Source organism: Urocampus carinirostris, unplaced genomic scaffold (genome assembly GCF_059441175.1).
Source record: "Urocampus carinirostris isolate Australia breed hairy pipefish unplaced genomic scaffold, RoL_Ucar_1.0 HiC_scaffold_44, whole genome shotgun sequence".
NCBI lineage: Eukaryota > Metazoa > Chordata > Actinopteri > Syngnathiformes > Syngnathidae > Urocampus > Urocampus carinirostris.
In genome coordinates, this window is record NW_028283151.1 from 112549 (window position 1) to 125475 (window position 12927).

Sequence of the window (12927 nt, forward strand, 5' to 3'; positions counted from 1 at the left end):
CTTACTTATTTATGCCACAGAAGGTTACTCTTCAAGTCACAAGTCTGTATCTCAAACAGGATCTATTTTAGCAGGGGAGTCAGATTTTGGCAGGTAAAATGCCTGCCCAATTTCTCCCCCCCCATGCTAACTCCTGAATTAAACCTCGGAATGACCCCAAGTGTGGTGTCGTGTAATACACTTCCTTTCCTGCGGTGTCGCTGTATACTAATGTGCAGCCTTGTACTTGTGCTTGAGAACTACCGAGGAAGAAGTTAAGTAGACACTCTATGAATGTACCGTCCGTGCCTGTCCTGAATCTATTACTACAATCCTACTACATAAACAACATATCGGCGACGAAGATGACTTGGATCAGAATCTCACAACCACTTGCTTTGCTTGAAACCCCAGGTGAGCGTACAATGTTGTACATCACGTGGATTTAGATGTTCGAAAATTAGCTGCTAGCATTGACTGCAAACAACATACCGGACAAACGAAAACGTGAACTACTGCTGCACTGTTCAGGCACAGAAGGTCAGAGAATTTTTCTTTCCCTTCCCGACACTGGCACTTCTTACAAATCCGCCTGTGATGCGCCAGAAAACTTTCTTTGTACCGAAGATGAATGTCGTGGCTGAGAGTAGCAAGTTCCGTCAGCGTGCTCAGAGACCGGTGTTGTGCCCTTTTCCGACTCCTATGCAAATTCCTCCCCCCCTCCGATTTTAAATGAAATAAAACAACAACAATTTGTTTACACCACGGGATCCAATGCAACCAGGGTTTCATTCACAATAAAAAAGACAATACATACGGATATTATAGTAAATCAAATAAATATTATTTGTGTACAATTAGTTGTGATTGCAGAAATCATAGCGTACAGTGACGTTGGTGACTTTTCCATCCGCGTTAACAAACGCATTTTGTAAAATACGATCGCGCTTTATTGTTTAAATAAACGCGTTAGGATCTCCCAATTATTATAATTAGCTCTCTTTATTTTTTTAAAGCGTATTATATAGAATACGATCGCTTTTGTCGGAAGCGTACATTGACGTTGGTGACATTTTCATCCGCGTTAAAAAACGCAATTTGTAGAATAAGATCACGCTTTAATGTTTAAATAAACGCGTTATATAGACTAGGATCTCCCAATTATTATAATTAGCTCGCTTTATTGTTTTAAATGTGAATTTCCCTTCGGGGATGAACAAAGTATCTATCTATCTATCTATCTATCTATCTAATAAGCGTTTTATATAGAATACGATCAGGGGGGGAGGAATTTGCATAGGAGTCGGAAAAGGGGACAACACCTGGCGAGACGACTGGTCAGTTCATTGCTGCATTGAGGGAATTAATTACAAACTGTGACTTGGCACGTTTGCTGATGATATGATTAGGGATCAATTCATTGATCGAGGATCAGAGAACGCTTGCATTGCAGCAAAAACGCCACCGGAGGGCACTCATTAAATCGGCAGCCATTCATTTCCAACGGCTGGATCTATTTCCAATGGTAGCTGGCATGCCGCAAAAACGCCACCAGAAGGCACTCATCAAATTGGGCGCCGTTGATTTCCAGAGGCTCGATGTATTTCGAATGGTAGCTGCATTGCCGCAAAACGCCACCGAAGGGCACTCATTAAATCCGCGGTTGTTCATTTCCAGCGGCTGGATGTAATTCCAATGGTAGCTGCATTGCCGCAAAAACGCCACCGGAGGGCACTCATTAAATCGGCGGTTGTTCATTTCGAACGGCGGGATGTACTTCCAATGGTAGCTGCATTGCCGCAAAAACGCCACCTGAGGGCACTCATTAAATTGGCGGGCATTTATTTCCAACGGCTGGATGTATTTCCAATGGTAGCTGCATTGCCGCAAAAACGCCACCGGAGGGCAGTCATTAAATCGGAGGCCGTTAATTTCCAACGGCTGGTTGAATTTCCAATTGTAGCTGCATTGCCGCAAAAACACCACCGGAGGGTACTCATTAAATTGGTGGCCATTCATTTCCAACGGCTGGATCTATTTCCAATGGTAGCTGCATAGCAGCATAAACGCCACCGGAGGGATCTCATTAAATCGGTGGCCATTCATTTCGAATGGCTGGATCTATTTCCAATGGCAGCTGCATTGCCGCAAAAACGTTACCGGAGGGCATTCATTAAATCGGCGGCCGTTCATTTCGAACGGCTGGATCTATTTCCAATGGTAGTTGCATTGCCGCAAAGACGCCACCGGAGGGCATACATTACATGGGCGGGCGTTCATTTCGAAAGATTGGATGTATTTCCAATGGTAGCTGCATTGCCCCAAAAATGCCACCGGAGGTACCTCATTATAGAGGCGGCCGTTCATTTCGAATCGCTGGATGTATTTCCAATGGTAGCTGTATTGCCAAAAAACGCCACCGGAGGGCACTCATTAAATAGGCGGCCGTTCATTTCGAAAGCCTGGATGTATTTCCAATGGTAGCTGCATTGCCTCAAAAACGTCACCGGAGGGCACTCATTAAATTGGTGGGTGTTCATTTCCAACAGCTCAATGTAGTTCCAAAGGTAGCTGCATTGCTGCAAAAACGCCACCGGGGGGTCTCATTCAATCGGTTGCTGTTAGTTTCCAACGGCTTGATGTATTTCCAATTGTAGCTGCATTGCAACAAAAACGCCACCGGAGGGAACTCATTAAAACGGCAGCTGTTCATTTCCAACGGCTGGATGTATTTCCAATGGTTGCACAGCATTGCCGCAAAAACTCCACCGGAGGGAACACATTAAATAGGCGGGCGTTCATTTCGAATCGCTGCATGCATTTCCAATGGTAGCTGCATTATCGCAAAAACGCCCCCGAAGGGCACTCATTAAATCGGCGGCCGTTCATTTCGAATGGCTGGATGTATTTCCAATGGTAGCTGCATTGCTGCAAAAATGCCACCGGAGGGCACTCATTAAATCGGCTGCCGTTCATTTCCAACGGATGGATGTATTTCCAATGGTCGCTGTATTGCCACAAAACGCCACCGGAGGGCACTCATTAAATCGGCGGTTGTTCATTTCGAACGGCGGGATGTACTTCCAATGGTAGCTGCATTGCCGCAAAAACGCCACCTGAGGGCACTCATTAAATTGGCGGTTGTTCATTTCCAACGGCTGGATGTATTTCCAATGGTAGCTGCATTGCCGCAAAAACACCACCGGGGGCACTAATTAAATCGGCGGCAGTTCATTTTGAATGGCTGGATGTATTTCCAATGGTGGCTGAATTGACGCAAAAACGCCACCTGAGGGCACTCATTAAATCGACGGTTGTTCATTTCCAACGGCTCAATGTGTTTCCAATGGTAGCTGCATTGCCGCAAAAACGCCACCGGAGGGTTATCATTAAATCGGTGGGCATTCATTTCCAAATTCTGAATGTATTTCCAATGTTAACTGCATTGCCGCAAAAACGCCACTGAGGGCATTCATTAAATTGGCGGCCGTTCATTTCCAACGGCTCAATGTATTTCCAATGGTAGCTGCATTGGCGCAAAAATGCCACCGGAGGGGACTCATTAAATCGGCAGCCTTTCATTTCCAAAGGTTAGATATATTTTCAATGGTAGCCTCATTGCAACAAAAACGCCACCGGAGGCACTATTAAATCGGCAGCCGTTCATTTCGAACGGCTGGATGTATTTCCAATGGTAGCTGCATTGCCGCAACAACGCCACCGGGGGCACTCATTAAATCGGCGGCAGTTCATTTTGAATAGCTGGATGTATTTCCAATGGTGGCTAAATTGCCACGAAAACGTCACCGGAGGGCACTCGTTAAATCGGCAGCCGTTCATTTCGAACGGCTGAATGTATTTCCAATGGTAGCTGCATTGCCGCAAAAACACCACCAGAGAGCACTCATTAAATCGGTGGGCGTTCATTTCCAACGGCTCAATGAATTTCCAATGGTAACTGCATTGCCACAAAAATGCCACCAGGGGGCACTCATTCAATTGGCTGCCGTTCATTCCGAACGGCTGGAGGTATTTCAGTTGGTAGCTGCATTGCCGCATAATGCCACCGGAGGGCACTCATTAAATCGGCGGTTGTTCATTTCGAACGGCGGGATGTACTTCCAATAATAATAATAATAATAATAATTTCCTTGTATTGTCATTCTGTGTAACAATGTACACAGAACGAAATGTCGATTGCACCTGACCCGTTGTAGCGAGCCGATGCAGCCGCAGCCAACAGAGGGCGCCGCCGACCACTTTTTAAGTCTTAGGAATGACTCGGCCGGGGCGCGAACCACCGACCTCCCAGTCTCAGAGCGGGCGCCTTACCATCTAGGCTACTGAGCTAGTATAGCTGCATTGCCGCAAAAACGCCACGGGAGGGCACTCATTAAATCGGCGGGCGTTCATTTCAAGCGGCGGGATGTACTTCCAATGGTAGCTGCATTGCCGGAAAAACGCCACCGGAGGGCACTCATTAAATCGGTGGCCGTTAATTTCCAACGGCTCAATGTATTTCCAATGGTAGCTGCATTGCCGCAAAAACGCAAATTGAGGGCACTCATTAAATTGGTGGCCGTTCATTTCGAATGGCTGGATGTATTTCCATGGTAGCTGCATTGCCGCAAAGACACCACCGAGGGCACTCATTAAATAGGCAGGCGTTCATTTCCAACAATTCAATGTATTTCCAATGGTATCTGCATTGCCGCAAAAACGCCACCGGAGGGAACTCATTAAATCGGCGGCCGGTCATTTCCAACGACTCAATGTATTTCCAACGGTAGCTGCATTGCCGCAAAGACGCCACCTGAGGGCACTCATTAAATCGGTCGCCGTTCTTTTCGAACGGCTCAATGTGTTTCCAAACGTAGCTGCATTGCCGCAAAAACGCCACCTAAGGGCACTCATTAAATCGGCGGTTGTTCATTTCCAACGGCAGGATGTATTTCCAATGGTAGCTGCATTGCCGCAAAAATGCCAATGGAGGGCAGTCATTAAATCGGCAGCCGTTCATTTCCAACGGCTCAATGTATTTCCAATGGTTGCTGCATTGCCCCAAAAACGCCAACTGAGGGAACTCATTAAATCGGCAGACGTTCATTTCGAATGGCTGGATGTATTTCAGATGGTAGCTACATTGCCGCAAAAACGCCACCTGAGGGAGCTCATAAGTCGGCAGATGTTCATTTCCTACGGCTCAATGTATTTTCAATGGTAGCTGCATTGCCTCAAAAACGCCATCGGAGGGCACTCATTAAATAGGCGGCTGTTCGGTTTCAAACGGCTGGATGTATTTCCAATGGTAGCTGCATTGCTGCAAAAATGCCACCGGAGAGCACTCATTAAATCAGTGGGCGTTCATTTCCAACAGTTCAATGTATTTCCAATGGTAGCTGCATTGCCACAAAAACTTCACCGGGGGGCACTCATTCAATTGGCTGCCGTTCATTTCGAACGGCTGGAGGTATATCAGTTGGTAGCTTCATTGCCGCAAAATGCCACCGGAGGGCACTCATTAAATCGGCGGTTGTTCATTTCGAACGGCGGTATGTACTTCCAATGGTAGCTGCATTGCCGCAAAAACGCCACCTGAGGGCACTCATTAAATTGTCGGTTGTTCATTTCCAGCGGCTGGATGTATTTCCAATGGTAGCTGCATTGCCGCAAAAACGCAACGGAGGGCATTTATTTAATTGGCTGTCATTGATTTCCAACGGCTCAATGTGTTTCCAATGATAGCTGCATTGCCGCAACAAGGCCACCGGGGGGCACTCATTAAATCGGCGGCCGTTCATTTCCAACGGCTCAATGTATTTCCAATGGTAGCTGCATTGCCACAAAAACGCCACCGGAGGGCACTTATTAAATCGGCCGCCCTTCATTTCCAAAGGCTCGATATATTTCCAATGGTAGCTGCATTGCAACAAAAACACCACCGGAGGCACTATTAAATCGGCAGCCGTTCATTTCAAACGGCTGGATGTATTTCCAATGGTAGCTGCATTGCCGCAAAAACGCCAATGGAGGGCAGTCATTAAATCGGCAGCCGTTCATTTCCAACGGCTCAATGTATTTCCAATGGTAGCTGCATTGCCCCAAAAACGCCAACTGAGGGAACTCATTAAATCGGCAGACGTTCATTTCGAATGGCTGGATGTATTTCAGATGGTAGCTACATTGCCGCAAAAACGCCACCTGAGGGAGCTCATAAGTCGGCAGACGTTCATTTCCTACGGCTCAATGTATTTTCAATGGTAGCTGCATTGCCTCAAAAACGCCATCGGAGGGCACTCATTAAATAGGCGGCTGTTCGGTTTCAAACGGCTGGATGTATTTCCAATGGTAGCTGCATTGCTGCAAAAATGCCACCGGAGAGCACTCATTAAATCAGTGGGCGTTCATTTCCAACAGTTCAATGTATTTCCAATGGTAGCTGCATTGCCACAAAAACTTCACCGGGGGGCACTCATTCAATTGGCTGCCGTTCATTTCGAACGGCTGGAGGTATATCAGTTGGTAGCTTCATTGCCGCAAAATGCCACCGGAGGGCACTCATTAAATCGGCGGTTGTTCATTTCGAACGGCGGGATGTACTTCCAATGGTAGCTGCATTGCCGCAAAAACGCCACCTGAGGGCACTCATTAAATTGTCGGTTGTTCATTTCCAGCGGCTGGATGTATTTCCAATGGTAGCTGCATTGCCGCAAAAACTCAACGGAGGGCATTTATTTAATTGGCTGTCATTGATTTCCAATGGCTCAATGTGTTTCCAATGATAGCTGCATTGCCGCAACAAGGCCACCGGGGGGCACTCATTAAATCGGCGGCCGTTCATTTCCAACGGCTCAATGTATTTCCAATGGTAGCTGCATTGCCACAAAAACGCCACCGGAGGGCACTCATTAAATCGGTCGCCATTCTTTTCGAACGGCTCAATGTGTTTCCAATGGTAGCTGCATTGCCGCAACAACGCCACCGGGGGGCACTCATTAAATCGGCGGCCGTTTATTTTGAATGGCTGGATGTATTTCCAATGGTGGCTGAATTGCCGCAAAAACGCCACCAGGGGCACTCATTAAATAGGCAGGCGTTCATTTCCAACAATTCAATGTATTTCCAATGGTATCTGCATTGCCGCAAAAACGCCACCGGAGGGAACTCATTAAATCGGCGGCCGGTCATTTTGAATGGCTGGATGTATTTCAGATGGTAGCTACATTGCCGCAAAAACGCCACCTGAGGGAGCTAATAAGTCGGCAGACGTTCATTTCCTACGGCTCAATGTATTTTCAATGGTAGCTGCATCGCCGCAAAAACGCCATCGGAGGGCACTCATTAAATAGGCGGCTGTTCGGTTTCAAACGGCTGGATGTATTTCCAATGGTAGCTGCATTGCTGCAAAAATGCCACCGGAGAGCACTCATTAAATCAGTGGGCGTTCATTTCCAACGGTTCAATGTATTTCCAATGGTAGCTGCATTGCCACAAAAACTTCACCGGGGGGCACTCATTCAATTGGCTGCCGTTCATTTCGAACGGCTGGAGGTATATCAGTTGTTAGCTTCATTGCCGCAAAATGCCACCGGAGGGCACTCTTAAATCGGCGGTTGTTCATTTCGAACGGCAGGATGTACTTCCAATGGTAGCTGCATTGCCGCAAAAACGCCACCTGAGGGCACTCATTAAATTGGCGGTTGTTCATTTCCAACGGCTGGATGTATTTCCAATGGTAGCTGCATTGCCGCAAAAACGCCACCTGAGGGTACTCATTAAATCGACGGTTGTTCATTTCCGACGGCTGGATGTATTTCCAATGGTAGCTGAATTGCCGCAAAAACGCAACCGGAGGGCACTCATTAAATTGGCGGCCGTTCATTTCGAAAGGCTGGATGTATTTCCAATGGTAGCTGCATTGCAGCAAAAACGCAACGGAGGGCATTTATTTAATTGGCTGTCATTGATTTCCAACGGCTCAATGTGTTTCCAATGATAGCTGCATTGCCGCAACAAGGCCACTGGGGGGCACTCATTAAATTGGCGGTTGTTCATTTCCAACGGCTGGATGTATTTCCAATGGTAGCTGCATTGCCGCAAAAACGCCACCTGAGGGTACTCATTAAATCGACGGTTGTTCATTTCCGACGGCTGGATGTATTTCCAATGGTAGCTGAATTGCCGCAAAAACGCAACCGGAGGGCACTCATTAAATTGGCGGCCGTTCATTCCGAACGGCTGGAGGTATTTCAGTTGGTAGCTGCATTGCCGCATAATGCCACCGGAGGGCACTCATTAAATCGGCGGTTGTTCATTTCGAACGGCGGGATGTACTTCCAACAATAATAATAATAATAATAATTTCCTTGTATTGTCATTCTGTGTAACAATGTACACAGAACGAAATGTCGATTGCACCTGACCCGTTGTAGCGAGCCGATGCAGCCGCAGCCAACAGAGGGCGCCGCCGACCACTTTTTAAGTCTTAGGAATGACTCGGTCGGGGCGCGAACCACCGACCTCCCAGTCTCAAAGCGGGCGCCTTACCATCTAGGCTACTGAGCTGGTATAGCTGCATTGCCGCAAAAACGCCACGGGAGGGCACTCATTAAATCGGCGGGCGTTCATTTCAAGCGGCGGGATGTACTTCCAATGGTAGCTGCATTGCAACAAAAACACCACCGGAGGCACTATTAAATCGGCAGCCGTTCATTTCAAACGGCTGGATGTATTTCCAATGGTAGCTGCATTGCCGCAAAAACGCCAATGGAGGGCAGTCATTAAATCGGCAGCCGTTCATTTCCAACGGCTCAATGTATTTCCAATGGTAGCTGCATTGCCCCAAAAACGCCAACTGAGGGAACTCATTAAATCGGCAGACGTTCATTTCGAATGGCTGGATGTATTTCAGATGGTAGCTACATTGCCGCAAAAACGCCACCTGAGGGAGCTCATAAGTCGGCAGACGTTCATTTCCTACGGCTCAATGTATTTTCAATGGTAGCTGCATTGCCTCAAAAACGCCATCGGAGGGCACTCATTAAATAGGCGGCTGTTCGGTTTCAAACGGCTGGATGTATTTCCAATGGTAGCTGCATTGCTGCAAAAATGCCACCGGAGAGCACTCATTAAATCAGTGGGCGTTCATTTCCAACAGTTCAATGTATTTCCAATGGTAGCTGCATTGCCACAAAAACTTCACCGGGGGGCACTCATTCAATTGGCTGCCGTTCATTTCGAACGGCTGGAGGTATATCAGTTGGTAGCTTCATTGCCGCAAAATGCCACCGGAGGGCACTCATTAAATCGGCGGTTGTTCATTTCGAACGGCGGGATGTACTTCCAATGGTAGCTGCATTGCCGCAAAAACGCCACCTGAGGGCACTCATTAAATTGTCGGTTGTTCATTTCCAGCGGCTGGATGTATTTCCAATGGTAGCTGCATTGCCGCAAAAACGCAACGGAGGGCATTTATTTAATTGGCTGTCATTGATTTCCAATGGCTCAATGTGTTTCCAATGATAGCTGCATTGCCGCAACAAGGCCACCGGGGGGCACTCATTAAATCGGCGGCCGTTCATTTCCAACGGCTCAATGTATTTCCAATGGTAGCTGCATTGCCACAAAAACGCCACCGGAGGGCACTCATTAAATCGGTCGCCATTCTTTTCGAACGGCTCAATGTGTTTCCAATGGTAGCTGCATTGCCGCAACAACGCCACCGGGGGGCACTCATTAAATCGGCGGCCGTTTATTTTGAATGGCTGGATGTATTTCCAATGGTGGCTGAATTGCCGCAAAAACGCCACCAGGGGCACTCATTAAATAGGCAGGCGTTCATTTCCAACAATTCAATGTATTTCCAATGCTATCTGCATTGCCGCAAAAACGCCACCGGAGGGAACTCATTAAATCGGCGGCCGGTCATTTTGAATGGCTGGATGTATTTCAGATGGTAGCTACATTGCCGCAAAAACGCCACCTGAGGGAGCTAATAAGTCGGCAGACGTTCATTTCCTACGGCTCAATGTATTTTCAATGGTAGCTGCATCGCCGCAAAAACGCCATCGGAGGGCACTCATTAAATAGGCGGCTGTTCGGTTTCAAACGGCTGGATGTATTTCCAATGGTAGCTGCATTGCTGCAAAAATGCCACCGGAGAGCACTCATTAAATCAGTGGGCGTTCATTTCCAACGGTTCAATGTATTTCCAATGGTAGCTGCATTGCCACAAAAACTTCACCGGGGGGCACTCATTCAATTGGCTGCCGTTCATTTCGAACGGCTGGAGGTATATCAGTTGTTAGCTGCATTGCCGCAAAATGCCACCGGAGGGCACTCTTAAATCGGCGGTTGTTCATTTTGAACGGCAGGATGTACTTCCAATGGTAGCTGCATTGCCGCAAAAACGCCACCTGAGGGCACTCATTAAATTGGCGGTTGTTCATTTCCAACGGCTGGATGTATTTCCAATGGTAGCTGCATTGCCGCAAAAACGCCACCTGAGGGTACTCATTAAATCGACGGTTGTTCATTTCCGACGGCTGGATGTATTTCCAATGGTAGCTGAATTGCCGCAAAAACGCAACCGGAGGGCACTCATTAAATTGGCGGCCGTTCATTTCGAAAGGCTGGATGTATTTCCAATGGTAGCTGCATTGCAGCAAAAACGCAACGGAGGGCATTTATTTAATTGGCTGTCATTGATTTCCAACGGCTCAATGTGTTTCCAATGATAGCTGCATTGCCGCAACAAGGCCACCGGGGGGCACTCATTAAATCGGCGGCCGTTCATTTCCAACGGCTCAATGTATTTCCAATGGTAGCTGCATTGCCGCAAAAACGCCACCGGAGGGCACTCATTAAATCGGCCGCCTTTCATTTCCAAAGGCTCGATATATTTTCAATGGTAGCTGCATTGCAACAAAAACACCACCGGAGGCACTATTAAATCGGCAGTCGTTCATTTTAAACGGCTGGATGTATTTCCAATGGTAGCTGCATTGCCGCAAAAACGCCACTGGGGGCACTCATTAAATCGGCGGCAGTTCATTTTGAATGGCTGGATGTGTTTCCAATGGTAGCTGCATTGCCTCAAAAACACCACCGGAGGGTTCTCATTAAATCGGTGGGCATTCATTTCCAAAAGCTGAATGTATTTCCAATGTTAGCTGCATTGCCGCAAAAACGCCAACGAGGGCATCTATTAAATTGGCGGCCGTTCATTTCCAACGGCTCAATGTATTTCCAATGGTAGCTGCATTGCCGCAAAAATGCCACCGGAGGGCACTGATTAAATCGGCCGCCTTTCATTTCCAAAGGTTGGATATATTTCCAATGGTAGCAGCATTGCCCCAACAACGCCACCGGAGGGCACTCTTTAGGTCAGCGGCTATTCATTTCGAGCGGCTGGATGTATTTCCAATGGTAGCTGCATTGCCGCAAAAACACCACCGGAGATTAATCATTAAATCGGCAGCCGTTCCTTTCGAACGGCTGAATGTATTTCCAATAGTAGCTGCATTAGCGCAAAAACGCCACCAGAGAGCACTCATTAAATCGGTGGGCGTTCATTTCCAACGGCTCAATGTATTTCCAATGGTAGCTGCATTGCCACAAAAATGCCACCAGGGGGCTCTCATTCAATTGGCTGCCGTTCATTTCGAACGGCTGGAGGTATTTCAGTTGGTAGCTGCATTGCCGCTTAATGCCACCGGAGGGCACTCATTAAATCGGCGGTTGTTCATTTCGAACGGCGGGATTTACTTCCAATGGTAGCTGCATTGCCGCAAAAACGCCACCAGAGAGCACTCATTAAATCGGTGGGCGTTCATTTCCAACGGCTCAATGTATTTCCAATGGTAGCTGCATTGCCCCAAAAACGCCAACTAAGGGGACCCATTAAATCGGTAGACGTTCATTTCGAATGGCTGGATGTATTTCAGATGGTAGCTACATTGCCGCAAAAACGCTACCTGAGGGAGCTCATAAGTCGGCAGACGTTCATTTCCTACGGCTCAATGTATTTTCAATGGCAGCTGCATTGCCGCAAAAACGTCATCGGAGGGCACTCATTAAATAGGCGGCTGTTCGATTTCAAACGGCTGGATGTATTTCCAATGGTAGCTGCATTGCTGCAAAAATGCCACCGGAGAGCACTCATTAAATGAGTGGGCGTTCATTTCCAACGGTTCAATGTATTTCCAATGGTAGCTGCATTGCCACAAAAACTTCACTGGGGGCACTCATTCAATTGGCTGCCGTTCATTTCGAACGGCTGGAGGTATATCAGTTGGTAGCTGCATTGCCGCAAAATGCCACCGGAGGGCACTCATTAAATCGGCGGTTGTTCATTTCGAACGGCGGGATGTACTTCCAATGGTAGCTGCATTGCCGCAAAAACGCCACCTGAGGGCACTCATTAAATCGGCGGTTGTTCATTTCCAACGGCTGGATGTATTTCCAATGGTAGCTGCATTGCCGCAAAAACGCCACCTGAGGGTACTCATTAAATCGACGGTTGTTCATTTACGACGGCTGGATGTATTTCCAATGGTAGCTGAATTGCCGCAAAAACGCAACGGAGGGCATTTATTTAATTGGCTGTCATTGATTTCCAACGGCTCAATGTGTTTCCAATGATAGCTGCATTGCCGCAACAAGGCCACCGGGGGGCACTCATTAAATCGGCGGCCGTTCATTTCCAACGGCGCAATGTATTTCCAATGGTAGCTGCATTGCCGCAAAAACGCCACCGGAGGGCACTCATTAAATCGGCCGCCTTTCATTTCCAAAGGCTCGATATATTTCCAATGGTAGCTGCATTGCAACAAAAACACCACCGGAGGCACTATTAAATCGGCAGCCGTTCATTTCAAACGGCTGGATGTATTTCCAATGGTAGCTGCATTGCCGCAAAAACGCCACCGGGGGCACTCATTAAATCGG

The 12927-nt window shown here is 47.6% G+C and overlaps 1 protein-coding gene across 2 annotated transcripts in view; it reads left to right on the forward strand.

The window, feature by feature from the left end:
- Nucleotides 1-237: 237 nt before the first annotated feature.
- The window catches only part of LOC148345437 (uncharacterized), a 73066-nt gene continuing 60376 nt past the window's right edge, over nt 238-12927 (forward strand). For both annotated transcript variants that reach the window (XM_088325897.1, XM_088325898.1), the window contains exon 1: nt 238-393. In XM_088325897.1, the coding sequence (XP_088182023.1) occupies nt 270-393 (124 nt within the window). In that variant the 5' untranslated portion in view covers nt 238-269. The remainder of the gene's footprint in view (nt 394-12927) is intronic.